The sequence below is a fragment of the Antechinus flavipes genome, chromosome 1, assembly GCF_016432865.1.
Source record: "Antechinus flavipes isolate AdamAnt ecotype Samford, QLD, Australia chromosome 1, AdamAnt_v2, whole genome shotgun sequence".
Taxonomy (NCBI): Eukaryota; Metazoa; Chordata; class Mammalia; order Dasyuromorphia; family Dasyuridae; genus Antechinus; species Antechinus flavipes.
Window position 1 is genome coordinate 281,989,367 of NC_067398.1, and position 18,698 is coordinate 282,008,064.

At 34.6% G+C, this 18,698-nt stretch overlaps 1 protein-coding gene across 1 annotated transcript in view; it reads left to right on the forward strand.

Moving 5' to 3' along the window:
- PGM5 (phosphoglucomutase 5) overlaps nt 1–18,698 on the forward strand; it is a 286,144-nt gene that overhangs the window by 198,527 nt on the left and 68,919 nt on the right. The window contains exon 9 of the mRNA XM_051961710.1: nt 12,097–12,280. Coding sequence (XP_051817670.1) covers nt 12,097–12,280 — 184 coding nt within the window. The remainder of the gene's footprint in view (nt 1–12,096; nt 12,281–18,698) is intronic.

The following is an 18,698-nucleotide window of genomic DNA, read 5'->3' on the forward strand; positions in this document are numbered from 1 at the left end:
AAGCAACAACAAAAAGTGAAAATGCTATGCTGTGATCCATACTCAGTTCTTACACTCCTCTACCTGTCTTCATCACAAGCCCGTTAGAACTGGCCTCAATCATCTCGTTGTTGAAAAGAGCCACTTCCATTAGAATTGATCGTCGTATAATCTTATTGTTGCCATGTACAATGATGTCCTGATTCATAGCACCAGTTCATGTAAGTCTCTCCAGTTCTCTCTGAAATCATCCTGCTGATCATTTCTTATAGAACAATAATATTCCATAACATTCATATACCATAACTTATTTAGCCATTCTCCAACTCAGTTTCAAATTTCTTGACACTACAAAAAGAGCTGCCACAAACATTTTTGCACATGTGGGTCCCTTTCTCTCCTTCATTACCTCTTTAGGATACCAGCCCAGTAGATGGATCAAAGGATATGGACAGTTTGATAGCCCTTTGGGCATGGTTGCAAATTGCTCTCCAGAATGATTGGATCAGTTCACAACTCCACAATTAGTGGATCTTTTCACAACTCCATGTATTAGTGTCCCAGTTTTCCCACATCCCCTCCAACCTTTGTCATTATCTTTTCCTTTCATCTTAGCCAATCTAAGAGGTATGTAGCAGTATCTCAGAGTTATTTTAAATTGCATTTCTCTGATCAATAGTGATTTAGAGCACTTTTTCATTTGACTAGAAATAATTTCAATTTTTTCATCTCAAAGTTGTTCATATCCTTTGACTATTTATCAACTGGAGAATGGCTTGAATTCTTATAAATATGAGTCGATTCTCTATATATTTTAGAAATATGTAAATTTATCAAAACTCTTGAATGTAAAATTCCCCCCACCCCAGTTTATTGCTTCCTTTCTAATTTTGTCTACATTGGGTTTTATTTGTACAAAATTTTTTTAACTTAATATAACCAAAATTATCTATTTTGTATTCAATAATATACTCCAGGTAATCTTTGGTCACAAATTTCTTCCTTCTCCACAGAACTGAGGTAAACTATCCTTTGTTCGACTAATTTGCTTATAATATTACTCTTTATGTCTAAATCATGAACCCATTTCAACCTTATCTTGGCATATAGTCTAAGGTGTGGGTCAATGCCTAGTTTCTGCTATATTAATTTCCAAATTTCCAGCAGTTTTTGTCAAATAGTGAGTTCTTATCCCCAAAACTGGAGTCTTTGAGTTTGTGAAACACTAGATTACAATTGTAATTGACTGTTTTGTTCTTTGAACCTAATCTGTTCCATATATTGACTTCTCTATTTCTTAGCCAGTACCAAATGGTTTTGATGACCATTGCTTTATAATATAGTTTTAGATCCAGTACAGGTAGGCCACCTTCATTTGCAATTTTTTTCATTAATTCCTTTGAAATTCTTGACCTTTTGTTATTCCAGATGAACTTTGTTATTATTTTTTCCAGATCTGTAGGGTGTCACTAAATAAGTAGATTAATTTAGGCAGTATTATCATTTTTATTATATTCACTTGGCCCACCCATGAGCACTTGATATTTTTCCAATTGATTAGATCTGATTTTATTTGTGTGGAAAGTGTTTTGTAATTTAATTCACATAGTTCCTTACTTTGCCTTGGCAGGTAGACACCCAAATATTTTATATTATATACAATATTTTAAATGGAATTTCTCTATATATCTCTTGCTAGAGTTTGTTGGTAATATATAAAAATGCTGATGATTTATGTGGATTTATTTTGTATCCTACAACTTGCTAAAGTTGTGAATTGTTTCTAGTAGTTTTTTAGTTTATTCTCTAAGTATACCATCATATCATTTGCAAAGAGTGATAATTTAGTTTCCCCATTAACTTGTTACCTATTCCTTAAAATCTCTTTTTCTTCTCTTATTGCCAAAGCTAACATTCAAATACAATATTGAATAGTAATGGTGATGAAAGGCAACCTTGTTTCACCCCTAATGTGATTGGGAAAGGTTCTAGTTTGTCCTCATTACATATGATTTTTGCTGATAGCTTTAAATACATGCTACTGATCATTTTAAGGAAAACTCAATTTATTCCTATACTCTCTCATGTTTTTAATAAGAATAGGTGTTGGATTTTGTCAAATAATTTTTCTGCCTCTATTGAGATAGTCATGATTTTGTTAGTTCGGTTGTTGATATCGTCAATCATGTTAATAGTTTTCCTACTATTGAATCAGCCCTGCATTCCTGGTATAAATTCTACTTGGTCATAGTGTATTATCCTGGGGATGACTTTCTGTAATCTCTTTGCTAATATTTCATTTAAGATTTTTTGCATCAATATTCATTAAGGAAAATGGTCTATAATTTTCTTTCTTTGTTTTGACCGTCCCTGGTTTGGGTATCAGCATCAGATCTGTGTCAGAAAAAGAATTTGGTAAGACTTCTTCTTTCTCTATTATTCCAAATAGTTTGCATAGTATTGGCATTAAATGTTCTTTAAATGTTTGGTGGAATTCACATGTAAATTCATCTGTCCCTGGAGGTTTTTTCTTAGGGAAATGATTATTAGCTTGTTTGATTTCTTTTTGTAAAATGGGACTATTTAAGTAATTTCTCTGTTAATTTGGGCAATCTATATTTCTGTAAATATTTACTCTATTTCACTTATATTATCAAAGTTATTGACATATAGTTGGGCAAAATAACTCCTAATTATTACTTTAATTTCTTCTTTATTAATGGAAAGTTCTCCCTTTTCATTTGTGATACTTACAATTTGATTTTCTTTTTTCTTTTTTGAATCAAATTAACTAAATGTTTATCTATTTTATTGCTTTTTTTCATAAAACCAACTCTTACTTTTGATTATTAATTCAATAATTTTCTTATTTTGAATTTTATTAATCTCCCGTTTTTTTTCAGAATTTCAAATTTGATATTGAATTGGGGGATTTTAATTTGTTCTTTTTCTAGATTTTTTTAGTTGCATGCCCAATTCATTGATCTTCTCTTTCTCTATTTTATGCAAGTAAGCATCTAAAGATAAAATTTCCCTTAATAACCACTTTGGCTTTGGTATATTGTCTCACTATCATCATTTTCTTGGATGAAATTATTGACTTGTCTATGATTTGTTTTTTCACTCACTCATTCTTTAGGATTCAATTATTTAGTTTCCAATTAATTATTGGTCTACTTTCCTTTTATTGCATTTACTTTTTATTGTATCATGATCTGAAGTATATTTCTTTCTGTCTCAAAAGGTCTATCATACCTAACTTTTTCTAGAATTCTATTTACCTCTTTAATTTTTTTCTTATCTTTTTTCACTGAAAGATAATGCTCAATTTTACTGGATAGTTGATTCTTGATTGTAATCCAAGTCTTTTGGAATATCAGATTCCAGGCCCTTCAATCCTTTAAAGTGGAAGCTATTAAGTCTTGAGTAATCCTGATTGTGGCTCCTCGATATTTGAAATTGTTTTCTTCCAGCTGCTTGCAATATTTTCTTCTTGATCTGATAATTCTGAAATTTAGTTGCAACATTCCTTGAAGTTTTCATTTGGGGTTCTCTTTTAGGAGGTGATCAGTGAATTCTTTCAACAGCTACTTTAACCTCTGGTTCTAGGATATCAGAGTACTTTTCCTTGATAATTTCCCAAAAGATGATGTCTAAACTCTTTTTTTCATCATGGTTTTCGAAAAGTCCAATAACTCTGCTTATCCCAGATCTATTTCCATGTCAGTTTTTTTTTTCCAATGATGCATTTTACATTTTCTTCTGTTTTTCATTTTCTTTTACTTTTGTTTGACTGGTTCTTGAAGTCTCATTAACATATTCACTTTCATTTGTTCAATTCTAATTTTTAGTGAACTATTTTCTTCAATTAGCTTCTTTTTGTCTCCTTTTGTTTTTGGCCAATTGAACTTTGAAATGTTTTTGTTTTGTTTTCTTCATAGCATTTTTTTTTCATTTCACAAATTCTGCTTTTCAAGAAATAGTTTCTTTTTCATATCTATTTTATAAGGAGTCATATGCTTTTTGCATTTCATCAAATCTAATTTAAGGAGTTTTCTTCAGATAATTTCTGTTTTTTCTTTTCCAAACTCTTTTGCAAAGTTCTCAATTTCTTTCCTCATTTTTCTTTTAACTCTTTTAAGATCCTTTTTGAAATCTTCTAAGAGAGCCTTTGGAAGAATGAGATTATAAATAAATTATAGGAACATAGGATAGTTTACCTCTCAGACTTGTGAAGGAGGAAGGAATTTGTGACCAAAGAAGAACTAGAGATCATTATTGATCACAAAATAGAAAATTTTGATTATATCAAATTAAAAAGCCTTTGTACAAACAAAACTAATGCAAACAAGATTAGAAGGGAAACAATAAACTGGGAAAACATTTTTACAGTTAAAGGTTCTGATAAAGGCTTCATTTCCATAATATATAGAGAATTGACTCTAATTTATAAGAAATCAAGTCATTCTCCAACTGATAAATGGTCAAAGGATATGAATAGACAATTTTCAGATGATGAAATTGAAACTATTTATACTCATATGAAAGGGTTTTCCAAATCACTATTGCTCAGAGAAATGCAAATTAAGACAACTCTGAGATACCACACATTTGTCAAATTGGCTAAGAGAACAGGAAAAAATAATGATGAATGTTGGAAGGGATGCAGGAAAATTGGGACACATATATTGTGAATACATCCAGCCATTCTGGAGAGCAATCTGGAATTATGCTCAGAAAGTTATCAAACTGTGCATACCCTTTGATCCATAGTTACTACTGGGTTTATATCCCAAAGAGATATTAAAGAAGGGAAAGGGACCTGTATGTGCCAAAATGTTTGTGGCAGCCTTTTTTGTAGTGGCTAGAAACTGGAAAATAAATGAATGCCCATCAATTGGAGAATGGTTGGGTAAATTGTGGTATATGAATGTTATGGAATATCATTGTTCTGTAAGAAATGATCAGCAGGAAGATTTAAGAAAGGCCTGGAGAGACTTACATGAACTGATGCTGAGTGAAATGAGCAGAATCAGAAGATCATTATACACTTCAACAACAATACTGGATGAGGATGCATTCTGATGGAAGTGGATATCTTCGACAAAGAGAAGATCTAATTCAGTCCCAATTGATCAGTGATGGACAGAAGAATCAGCTATACCCAGAGAAGGAACACTGGGAAATGAATGTGGACTACTTGCATTTTTGTTTTTCTTCCCAGGTTATTTTTACCTTCTGAATGCAATTCTTCTTATGCAACAAGAGTACTGTATAGTTCTGCTCACATATATTGTATCTAGCATATAGTATAACATATTTAAAATGCATAAGACTGCCTGCCATCTAGGGGAGGGAGTAGAGGGAGGGAAAAGAAAAGTCAGAACAGAAGTGAGTGCAAGGAGTTATGTTGTACAAAAAAAAATCACCCAGACATATGTTCTGCCAATAAAAAAATTATAATAAGAAGAGATCCTTTTGAGATGGAGATCAACTCATGTAACCCTTTGGAGTTTCATCTTGACATGATTTATCTTTAGGATCTTTAGGATTTGAGGTCAGTTCTTCTCTCCTTAAAAGCTAACTGTGGACAGAGTTCTTTTTGCTTTTTTGCTCATTTTTTTTTTAAAGCTTGAGGTCTGCTCTTAGAGCAAAGGAAAGATGTGCCTACTCTCTATGATCTTGGTTCTGCCCCTGGAATACTATCGTTCTTTAAAAAACAATGAGCAGATTGCTCTCAGAAAAATCTGAAAGGATTTCCATGAGCTTATGCAAAGTGAAACAAACTGTGTATAAAATAACAGCAGACTTGTAATATGATCAATTATGAATGACATAACTATTTTGAGCAATACAGTGATCCAAGACAACTCTGAAGGGCTTATGATGTAAAATGCTGCCCATACCCAGAGAAATAACTAATGCTAACTGAATGGAGATTGATGCATACTTTTTAAAAACTTTACTTTTCTTAAGGTTTTTTTTTTCTGTTTTCTTTTGCATAACTATATATCTATGACCTATATTGAATTCCTTGCATTCTCGAAGCAGGGCAATGGAAAGAGAGAAAAGGAAAGAATCTGGAACTCAAAAGTTTTTAAAATGAAAGTTAAAATTTGTTTTTACATGTAACTGGGGAAAATAAATTACTGAATTTTTTTTTAAAAAGACATTAAAAATAAAGAGAAAAATCAACTTGGAAGCTAAGTGAAGGGTGGATTAGAGTGAGAAGAACTGAAGTAGAGATATCAATAAGAAATCTATTGACATATTTTAGGCAAGATGTGATAAGGGCTTGAATTAGGGCTGTGGCAATGTGAGTCAAGAGAAGGGGACATATACCATAGAATCTATGAAGGCAAAAAAAGATATGGCAATGAACTGCATCTATAAAATGATTGAGATTTAAGATTGATACTAGTATTTCAAGACTGGATATCTGGAAGGGTGGTCATTCCCTTGATAGTAATAGGGAAGTTGTTAAGAGAAGAGAGGATTTGGGGAGAATGATAGTGATAGAGTGCTATTTTGGATATGTTGAGTTTGAGATGCCTACAAAACATCCAGTTTAAGATGTTTAAAAGGAAATTGGTGATCTATGATTGTGGCTCAAAAGAGAAGACAGGGCTGAATATAGTAGTGTAGGAAGCATCTACATAAAAAAGATAATTGAACCTAGAGGAAATGATAAAATCAACAAGTGAAATAGCAAAAAGCATAAAGAGGAAAAAGTTGCCAAAGATAGAGCCTTGAAAGGATCTCTACAATTATAAGCATGATCAGAGAGAAGACTTTTTTAGGAGAAGAGCCAAGAGAGAACAAGGAGGAGAAAGCATCTTGGAAGAAAAAGTGATCAAAATTATTAAATGCTACAGGGGAGGCAGAGCCAAGATGGCAGAGGAGGCACACACAGCTTTCTAAGCTCCTCTCTTACCCTCACAACCAACGTTATATTCAGCCTCAAAAATATAGTTTGACTGCTAAAATTCATAAAGATTAGAAGTACAACAACTCACCAGCCAAAGATAATCTGGAATTTTGCCCAAAAAGGTTAGTCCTGAGGGGCTGGGGAGAAGATCAGTGCAAGCATGGAGAGAACTAGAGGCTAATAGGCTGGGCAACAGTGTGTACACATCCCAAACCAGAAATGACAGCGCAGATCCCAGCACAAGCTTGCAGCCCAAACCTGCAGTACGGGGCTTTTCCTGGGGGCAATTGTGAACCTGCACGGCAGGGGGGCAAACCTGGGGCAGCCTCTAATCTGCACAGTGGTGGGGCTTGGCTTAGGGCAATAGAACTTTCTGCAGGGTGATTTGCTTCCAGGCAGAGACACTTGCCGTCTGAGCCCAGCTATTCACTGGTCAGCTGCTAATACCCACAGACCCATGGGGGGCGTAGCGGGGAGGGAGAGGGGACGAGGCGCTTTGGCCTCAGGTAGTGACACTTTTACTGCTTAGTCTCTAGCCTTAGGGCAGTCACTAAACCGAACAGTGGGAGTGGGGTTCTCCACTGGGCAATTCCAAAGTTAGGCTGTGCTGAATCACTTCCAGTTGGGGGAGGGGGAACTTTTGCCCAGAGCACTCCCATACCTCACTGCTTGAAGCCTGTTTATAGTTCTTCCTGCTTTGCAGAGGAAGCTGGTAACCCCCTTGTCCTGAAGGCAGACCCTAAAGGCTTTAAAAAATGAGTAAAAAAGTTAAAAGGACTATGGATAGTTTCTATATAGAAAAAGAGCAGGTTTACAACCCAAGGAGACTAATAGCAAACAGTCTCCAGACAATACCCCAAAGGGGAATGTTACCTGTCCCCCTTTACATAATACTCTCATAGAAGAGACCATTAAAAGTCTTAAAAGAGAGTTAGAAGAAAAATGGGGAAAGGAAAGAGAAGCTTTGAAAGAAAGTAACAACTTCCTGAAATATGAATTGGAAAAGGTAAAACATACCAAGGAATTGCAGGGAAACAGAATTTGTGAATTGGAAAAAGTTAAAAAAAAAAATCTCTGGAAAGTAAGATTTGTGAATTGGAAAAGACAAAAAACTCGCAAGAAAGTAGGATCTGTGAATTGGAAAAAGAAAATAATTCACTAAAAAAAAAAAATTTAGTAAAATGGAAAATAAAATTCCATAGAGCAAAACAATTTATTTAAAATTCAATTGGACATATACAAAAAGAAGTAAGAAAAGCTAATGAAGAAAATAATTCATTAAAAATCAGGACTGAACAAATAGAAACTAATGATTCATTGAGACAGCAAGAATCAGTCAAGCAAAACCAAAAAATGATAAATTGGAAAAAACCATGAAATATCTACTTGGAAAAATGAAAGACCTGGAAAATAGATCTAGGAGAGATAATCTGAGGATTATTGGACTTTCCGAAAATTATGATGAAAAAAAGAGCCTAGATACTATTTTACAAAAAATCATCAAAGAGAACTGTCCAGAAGTAATAGAATCAAAGGTAAAATAGGCATTGAAAGAATTCATTGAACACCTTTTGAAAAAGGCCCTAAAATAAAAACTCCAAGGAATATTGTGGCCAAATTTCAGAACTATCAGATTAAGGAAAAAATATTACAAGCATCCAGAAAAAAACAATTCAAATACCGAGGTGCCACGATAAGGATCACCCAAGATCTGGCTGCCTCCACATTAAAGAATCGAAGGGCCTGGAATCTGATATTCCAAAAGGCAAAACAACTTGGAATGCAGCCAAGAATAAACTATGCAGCTAAGCTGAGCATTTTCTTCCAGGGAAGAAGATGGACATTTAATGAAACAGATGAATTCCATTTGTTTCTAAGGAAAAAACCAGAACTAAACAAAAAATTTGATCTCCAACCATAGAACTAAAGAGAAGCAGAAAAGGTAAAAGGAACTCTTGAGAATTGTATTTCTGTTATGGATATACAAAAAGACTGCATGTGTGATCTGATTTTACTGATATAACATAAAAAAGGGAATTAGAAATGGAAAAGGGATAATGTCAGAAAAAAGGGGAAAGGGGGATAAAAAGAGGGAAACTACATCCCACGAAGAGGCAAAAGAAACTTATCATATCAGAGGGAACTCAGCGAGGGGAGGAATATTGTGTGAATCTTACTCTCATCAGAGTTGACTGAAAGAGAAAATAATTGACATACTTGTTTTACAGAAAATCTTCTTTCACCTCAATAAAAAGGGGGAGAGGAAAAGGGAAAAGAAAAAGAGTAATAAGGGAAGGGTACAAGAAAGGGGGAAAGAGTCAAAGTGGGGAAGAGAGGGATCCTAAAGAGGGTAAGCGGTATGATAAAAGTGGGGCACATAAGTTTAAAATTGGGAAAGAAGGTTGGAGGGGCAAGTAAAAGAAAAACATAATCTGGGGATAACAAGATGGCAGGAAATACAGAATTAGTCATTTTAACTATAAATGTGAATGGGATGAACTCTCCCATAAAGCAAAGGTGAATAGCAGACTGGATCAAAACTTAGAATCCTACAATATATTGTTTACAGGAAACACATTTAAAGCAGGGAGATACATACAGAGTAAAGGTAAAAGGCTGGAGCAGAATCTATTTTGCTTCAGGTAAAGTAAAAAAAGTGGGCGTAGCTATCTCAGATCAAGCAAAAGCAAAAACCGATCTACTTAAAAGAGATAAGGAAGGAAACTATATCTTGCTAAAGGGTAGCATAGACAAAGAAGCAATTTCAATACTAAACATATATGCCCCCAAGTTGTATAGCATCTAACTTCCTAAAGGAGAAGTTAAGAGAGTTGCAAGAAGAAATAGACAGCAAAACTGTAATAGTGGGAGATCTTAACCTTGCACTCTCAGAATTAGACAAATCAAACCACAAAACAGATAAGAAAGAAATCAAAGAGGTAAATAGAATATTAGAAAAATTTTATGATAGATCTTTGGAGAAAACTGAATGAGACATAAAAGGATATACTTTCTTCTCAGCAGTTCATGGAACCTATTCAAAAACTGACCATATATTTGGACATAAAGACCTCAAAATTAAATGCAAGAAGGCAGAAATAGTAAATGCTTTCTTTTCAGATCATGATGCAATAAAAACTACAACAAAAAGTTAGGGGTAAATATACCAAAAAGTAATTGGAAACTAAATGATCTCATCTTAAAGAATGATTGGGTAAAACAGCAAATTATAGACACAATTAATAATTTCACTCAAGATAATGACAATGATGGAACATCATACCAGAATTTGTGGGATGCAGCCAAAGAGGTAATAAGAGAAAATTTTATATCCTTAGAGGCTTACTTGAATAAAATGGAGAAAGAGAAGATCAATGAATTGGGTTTGCAAACTAAAAAAGATAGAAAAAGATCAAATTAAAAACCCCCCAATCAAATATTAAATTTGAAATTCTAAAATTAAAAGGAGAAATTAAAAATATTGAAAGTAAAAAAAAAAACTATTGAAGTAATAAATAAAACTAAGAGTTGGTTTTATGAAAAAACCAATAAAATAGATAAGCCTTTGGTAAATCTGATTAGAAAAAGGAGAGAGGAAAATCAAATTAATAGTCTTAAAAATGAAAAGGGAGAACTTTTCACCAATGAAGAGGAAATTAGAGAAATAATAAAGAGTTACTTTGTCCAACTTTATGCCAATAAATTTGATAACCTAAGTTAAATGGATGACTATCTCCAAAAAGATAGGCTTCCCAGAATAACAAAGGAGGAAGTAAATTGCTTGACAGAGTCCCTTTTCCAAAAAAGAAATAGGACAAGCTATTAATCAACTACCTAAGAAAAAATCCCCTGAACCAGATGGATTTACATGTGAATTCTACCAAACATTTAAAGAACAATTAGCCCCAATGCTATATAAACTATTTGATAAAATAGGGATTGAAGGAATCCTACCAAATTCCTTTTATGACACAGACATGGTACTGATACCTAAATCAGGTAGGTTGAAAACAGAGAAAGAAAATTATAGACCAATCTCCCTAATGAATATTGATGCTAAAATCTTAAATAAGATATTAGCAAAAAGATTACAGAAAATCATCCCCAGGATAATACACCATGATTAAGTAGGATTTATACCAGGAATGCAGGGCTGGTTCAATATTAAGAAAACTATCAGTATAATTCGCCATGTTAATAACCAAATTAACAAAAACCATATGATCATCTCAATTGATGCTGAAAAAGCATTTGATAAAATCCAACATCCATTCCTATTGAAAACACTTGAGAATATAGGAATAAATGGACTTTTCCTTAAAATAATCAGTAGCATCTAATTTAAAACCATCAGTAAGCATCATATGTAATGGGGACAAATTACAACCATTCCCAATAAGCTCAGGAGTCAAACAAGGTTGCCCACTATCACCACTACTATTCAATATTATATTAGAAATGCTAGCTTTGGCAATAAGAGGTGAGAAAGAGATTAAAGGAATTAGAGTAGGCAATGAGGAAACCAAATTATCACTCTTTGCTGATGATATGATGGTATACTTAGAGAACCCTAGAGTAATCACCAAAGAATAGCCAGGTGTTAAAGTCCATATCCTTTATTATCTCCTTCACAATCTAGTTTCCTTTCCTGGAGCCCAGGCTAGCTTTCTTAGAGGCCTTCTGGAGTCTTGGTTTCAGTGGAAAAGCTAAGTAGGAGAGGCCTGCTACCATGGTGGTGTGAGATGGAGTGAACAAATCTGGCTCTGGTTCTCTTCCGAGTTTGTATCTGGCCCTTCTGAGTCTCTTTCTGAGCCCTTCTGAGTCTGTCTGTCTCTGAGTCCCAGCTTATATGCTCTACACTGAGTATAAACCAATCATTATCTCACTAGGAAACCTTATTTGTTGTAAGATTAAATCAATCATACTGAACTTAGAGAACTATTATCACCATGTGAAACTAGATAACCATTGTGCCATCAATTCCATTGACTTAACACCTTGTGAAGAATCCTTGTTTCAGAGTTCTGGCCCATAACATCATTGCAGTCTCCCTCTCCTCACTTTAATGAAATGTTTTTCATTTCAGTCTAGTGTCTGGGAGGAATGGTGAAAGATCAGATTGGCTTAGAAGTGCCTTCCAACCTTCTGGTTCTATGATTATTTTTACTGTCTCTCTCCTTTCATACCAGGTTTGATTATGAAGAGCTAGAGCCAAAGATGACGTATTACATCATGCAAGACCTGGAGGCCTTGGTCACTGACAAGTCATTCACTGGACAGCAGTTTGCTGTGGGGAACCATATCTACATTGTGGAAAAAACAGATAGTTTTGAATATGTGGATCCTGTGGATGGCACTGTGACCAAAAAACAGGTACTGGGTGGGAATCAAGGCATTTGATGTGTCTCAAACTGACAACCATTTCATTTTAAGGAAAACTTCAATTCTGCAATTCAATTAAATGAACATTATGTATACACTGAATGGGAGAGATGTAAAGTTTTGATAATGTGGTCTCTAATCTCAGGAAGTTTATTAGGAAATGGAATAGAATGCATTCTCAAATAAACATAATCAGTATTAAATATATATTATGTACCAAACACTATATTGGGTGCTGGGGTCATGAAAATTTAAAAAAAAAAAAATTGAATCAATCCCTTCAAAGAACTAACAAACATTCTATTGAGGGAGACAATATGTTCCATACACAAGAATATGCAGAACAAATATATGCAAAACAAATACACTTAGATTTGGTCATTTGACTTGGCCTCTTGCCCCCATTTGCCCCAGAATCTGGGGGTCTAGACCATGGTAAAGTTATTATTTCCTTTTTTTTACAGGTGAAGAAATTGTGGCAGAGAGAAGTTAAATAATATACCCAGGGTCACACGGCTAGGAAGTGTCTGAGATAGAATTTGGATTCAAGTCTTCTTGATATAGCTCCAAAATTCTAACCACTGCACTACTTGGCAGTGAAGGAGATAGCTATTACATAAATGCATAGGAGCGTGTAAGCAAAGCATTAGCATAAGATCTGGATGGGAAAAGTCATCACTGAGTAAAGGCACATGGAAAGGCTTTCAGGAAGAACTTAAGTTTATGTAAACATAAACACAAGGGATTCTTTGAAGGGTGGGTGGAATATGAGGTAAGAAGTGAGGGTAAGGTAATTGGAATAGTATAAAAAGAGAGGCTGAGAAGGACAATAGTAAGTAAAAATAAAATAGATGGGAATTCACAAAAAATAATTATAATGTTAATTATAATGTTAATATGTATATATACATATAATGTATATGGTTTATAATAAATTCCCTTATAGCATGCCTAGGAGTTCCTGATTCCCTGTAACTCATTTATAAAAAAGGAAACAGAATGGTTTAAAATTAGAATCCAGCAATATATTATCTATTTAAAAACACATTTAAAAATGAAAGATACACATAGTTATTTGAGATTCAATTTAAAGTATTGGCAGAAATACTTAGGAGAAAAAAAAATGTAAAGACTTTTGAAATATGGGGAGATAGAATGAGCCAAAGACATTTAGATAGCCAAGTAGTGCAGTGGTTAGAATTTTGGAGCTATGTCAAGAAGACTTGAATCCAAATTCTATCTCAGACACTTCCTAGCTGTGTGACCCTGGGTATATTATTTAACTTCTCTCTGCCACAATTTCTTCACCTGTAAAAAAAAGGAAATAATAACTTTACCATGGTCTAGATCCCCAGATTCTGGGGCAAACGGGAGCAAGAGGCCAAGTCAAATGACCAAATCTAAGGCAAGAGTGAGATTGCCTTTCATCAGATTCTGGTTTGGGGTTGGGGAACAAGTTGCTTGTTGATTAGGACTCATAGCAGCTGTGTGCCATCTAATGCTTCTCTTCCCTTATAGCGTGCCTAGGAGTTTCTGATTCCCTGCCAGCTCAGAATGTGATAGCTTTTTCTGTGTGTTCCTCATGAGAAGTGGAGACAGGCTTCCCCACCACTCAACCCTGGCAATTGGAATATTGTTTCAAATCATCAAATACCTTCTTTAGGGGTTCTCAAACTTTTTAAATAGGGGGCCAGTTCACTGTGCCTCAGACTATTGGAGGGCTGGACTATAGTAAAAACAAAAACTTTGTTTTGTGGGACTTTAAATAACGAAACTTCATAGCCCTGGCTGAGGGGGATAATCGTCCTCACCTGCCGCATCTGGCCCATGGGCGTAGTTTGAGGATCCCTATATCTAGATCATACCAAAGGGAGAAATAGGTCAATAAGAAGTCTGCAACTGTGCCTTACTGATGTTGGCTTTTTTGGTGCTCCTGCCTTTGTTAAAACAGGAGCCAACTAAAAAATTTACATTGTAACTTTCTACAGAGTTTTGTTTATTTATTTGGCATGCCTATTACTGAATTGCCTGTGGTAGAATTTTTAGGCTTACTGTACAAATAAGCAATTTTTTAAAATCCTTATGTGGTTAAGAAAAGTTCTATCTGAATTCCCAGAGTTCCCATTCTTGTCCATTTGTTATAAGCAGAATGGACAAAAGCAAATGAATTGTTATGGATACTAGACCTTTCAAAACAACTAAAGGATAAAGTTGTAGTCACTACTAATTTTTATTTTGTCTTGTTTCTTAATATATGTCCAATTTCAAGTTTCAAGAAGAAAGATGACCTGTGGTCTAGATGTTACTCTTTCTGTCAGTAGAATTTTATACTTTTTTTTTTCCCCCGTAGGTCCTTCTATTATTACCTGAACAACTAAACTCATCTTTGTTTTTGTTTCCATTCTTTTGGTCAAATACTAGCATCTGTATAATGACTTTAGGAGATTGGATTGAATTGCTTTCTTTTTTTTTTTCTGTGAGGCTATTGGTGTTAAGCAACTTGCCCAGAGTCACACAACTAGGAAATGTTAACACAGTGTCTGAGGCCAGATTTGAATTTAGGTTCTCTTGACTCCAGGACCAGTTTTCTATTCACTGCAGCATCTAGTTGTCTGAATTGTCTTTTGAAATAACTAATACCAATATAGGGGAAGCTTTTATATTGGAGAGTGAGAACTTGATAACTGAAGCATTTAACTGCTTTGTGCCAATTCTAGATAAAGCCTTTTTCATTTTTTTAAGTTTTAAACCTTTTTCTTTATTCTAAAGTTAATATTCACATCCCAATTCACCATCATCCTAAATTCTGTCATCACTTAAAGCAGAGTTCTTTCTTGCTTTTCACTCTGGGTCCCTAATTCAACTTTAGGGAACTTGATCTTGTCTTTCTGTACAAGAGTCCAAAAAAAAAAAGAGAGAGAGAGAGAGAGAGATCCTTACAGTATTTATAAAATCATATGTGGTTTTGTTTCACTGATGAAATAAACTGCTTTATAAACTTTAAGGTGATAGAAAATGATAATTGTAATGTTCATGGTGGACATGTGAAAACTTCCCTTGAAAAGATTAATCTTTTTTAAAATGTATTACTTCTTTTTAATATTTTAAGACATTCTTGAGTTCTAAATTTTATTCCCTTAGCCCTCCCCTATCCATTGAGAAGGCAAACGTTACTATATCAATTATACATGTGAAATCATGCAAAACATATTTCCATAATGGCCATGTTGCAAAAATTTTAAAAAGCCATGTAAGAAAAATAAAGTGAAAAATTATAGTTAAGTTTACACTCAAGAGTTCATCAGTTTTCTCCCTGAGGGTGAGTAGCATTTTTCATCTTGAGTCTTTCAGAATTGTTTTGGATCATTGTATTGATCAGAGTCTTTCACAGTTGATAATTATTATAATATTGCTGCCACTGTGTGTGATGTTCTTTCTAGTTCTTCCTGGTTCTGAATCAATTCACCTAAGTCTTCCCACATTTTTCTGAAACCATCCTTTTTATCATTTTTTATAGTGAGACAAAGTCCAATAGTATTCCATCACTATCATATACCACAACTTATTCAGTCATTCCTCAATTGTTGGGCATCCTCTCAATTTCCGATTCTTTGCTATCACAATATATATATATATAGGCCCTTTTCTTTTCTTTTCTTTTTTTTAAATCTCTTCGAGATACAGACCTAGTATTGCTGGGTCAAAGTATATGCACACTTTTATAGCCCTTAGGCATAGTTCCAAATAGCTCTCCAGAGTAGTTGGATAAATTCACAACCCCCTTTGGTAATGGCCAAGAAATAGAGTAGGGGATCAGTGGAATAGGCTTGATATGCAAGACACAAAAGGCAATGACTATCATAATCTAGTGTCTGATAAACACAAAGACTCCAACTTTGGGGATAAAAACTCACTATTTGACAAAAATTTCTGGGAAAATTGGAAAACAGTTTGGCAGAAACTAGGCATTGACCAACATCTAACATCCTTTACCAAGATAAGGTCGATGCATCCATACCAGTTGATATTCTAAGCAAATTAGTAGGTCAAGGTATATAGTCTCTCTATTCAGATCTGTGGAGAAAAGGGAAAATTATGGCCAGAGAAGAACAAGAGAACATTGTGGAATGCAAAATGGATAATTCTGATTACATTAAATTAAAAAGGTTTTGCACAAACAAAACCAATGCAGCCAAAATTAGGAAGCAGGTAAACAATTTTTACAGCCAGTGGTTTTGGTAAAAATCTCATTTCTAAAATATATAGAGAGCTGACATATTTATAATAATACAAGTCGTTCCCCAATTGGTAAATAGTCAGAAGATATGAACAATTTTCAGATGAAGAAATTAATGTCATTTCAAGTTTATGAAAAAATGCTCTAAATCTCTTGATTTTTTTAAATAGGTAAATCCACTATAGGCATATGTATTTATACAGTTATCTTGCTGCACAAAAAGAATCAGATCAAAAAGAAAAAAATGAGAAAGAAAATGAAATTCAAGCAAACAACAAAAAAAGAAGCGAAAATGCTAAGTTGTGATCCACATTCAGTTCCCACAGTCCTCTCTCTAGATGTTGATGGTTCTCATTATTACAAGATTATTGGAACTGGCCTTAATCGTCTCATTGTTGAGAAGAGCCACGTCCATCAGAATTGATCATCATAAAATCTTACCATTGTTGTGTATAATGAAATCCTGGTTCTGCTTATTTCACTTAGCATCAGTTTATGTAACTCTCTCCAGGCCTTTCTAAAATCATCCTGCTGATCGTTTCTTATAGAATAATATTCCATATGGTATATGAATACCATAACTTATTCAACCATTATCCAGTTGATGGGCATACACTCAGTTTCCAGTTTCTTGCTACTATAAAAAGGGCTGCTGCAAACATTTTTGCACATGTGGTTTCCTTTCCCTTTTTAAAGATCTCTTTGGATTATAAGCCCAGTAGAAACACTGCTGGGTCAAAGGGTATGCACAGTTTAATAACCTTTTGAGCATAGTTCTAAATTGCTCTCAGAATGGCTGCATCTGTTCACAATTTCACCAACAATGTATGTGTCCCAGTTTTCCATGTGCTCTCCAACAGGGGAATGATCAGAGAAATGCAAATTAAGAAAACTCTGAGGTACCACTACATACCTCTCAGATTAGGCTTAGACAACAGGAAAAGATAATGACAATGGAGGGGATGTGAGAAAACTGGGACACTAATACATTATTGGTGGAGTTGTGAATGGATCCAATCTTTCTGGAGAGTGTGGTGTTCTTTTTTCTTCTTTAAAATAATATAATAATGATTCTTTCTGGGAGCGAATAGGTTTCTCGGGGAGGTTTTCTGGAGGCAGTTTTAGTATCAGTTAAGAGTAAATAATCACCCAAAACGCAGCCAGGTGATAAAAGTTCAGATCTTTTATTGCCTTCAATATAGCCTGGTTAGCTTAGAGACCTATCTCTCTGCTTGGTTCTAAGAGCTCTTGCAGCTTTGTCTTTTGCTTCTGCCTCTTGGTTCCAAGAGCTCTCTCTCTGAATGTCTCCAAATCCAAAGGTTTGTCCTTCAGCCTCTGCCTCTGCTTTCTTCAGCCTCCAGCCAGCACAAAGATGGAATGAATCTCTTGTCTCCTTCACTTGGGGCTCAGCTAGTTTTCTGGCAAGTCTTTCAGACAGCTTGGTCTCAGTGGGGGAAGTGCAGGAGCCCAGCCACCACAGTGGTGTGAGATGAAGATGAATCTGGTTGCACCTCCAAGAGAAGGCTTCTCCTCAACTGAACTGATGCTCCTTTCTCAATCTTCACCTGAACTCTGCCCAAGAGTCTCTGTCTGTTTCATATATATGAGAGAGAGGAATTGTGGGATATGAGAGAGAGGGATTATGGGTTTTCTCCCATAATGCTCTCTGGCCCTAAGAGCTTCAAGGGAGGTGTGAATTCAGATATCTCATACTAAACCCTGAAATCTCCCAAATGTGTGAACTCCAATGAGTAAAGGTGTGAACACAAGTATTGTATCAATTAGTTCTACTTAGTACTTTGTTTCAGGCTCTGTCCTAAAACATCAACCCTAATGAGTTAGCAGTTTGTAAAGATTCCAACAAGAGAGCAATTTGGAACTATGTCCAAAGGTTATAAAACTGTGCATACCCTTTGATCCTGCAGTGTCACAATCTATATCCCAAAGAGATCATAAAAGACAGGGAAAGGATCCACATGTGCAATCACATGTAGCAGCTCTTTTTGTAGTGTCACGAAAGTTGAAATTTAATAGGTGACAATCATTTGGGAAATGACTGAGTAAGAAATATGAAGGTAATAGAATATTATTGTTCTTATAAGAAATAATGAGCAGGCTAATTTAAAAAAATCCTGGAAAGACTTAACTGAACTGATGCTGAATGAAGTTAAC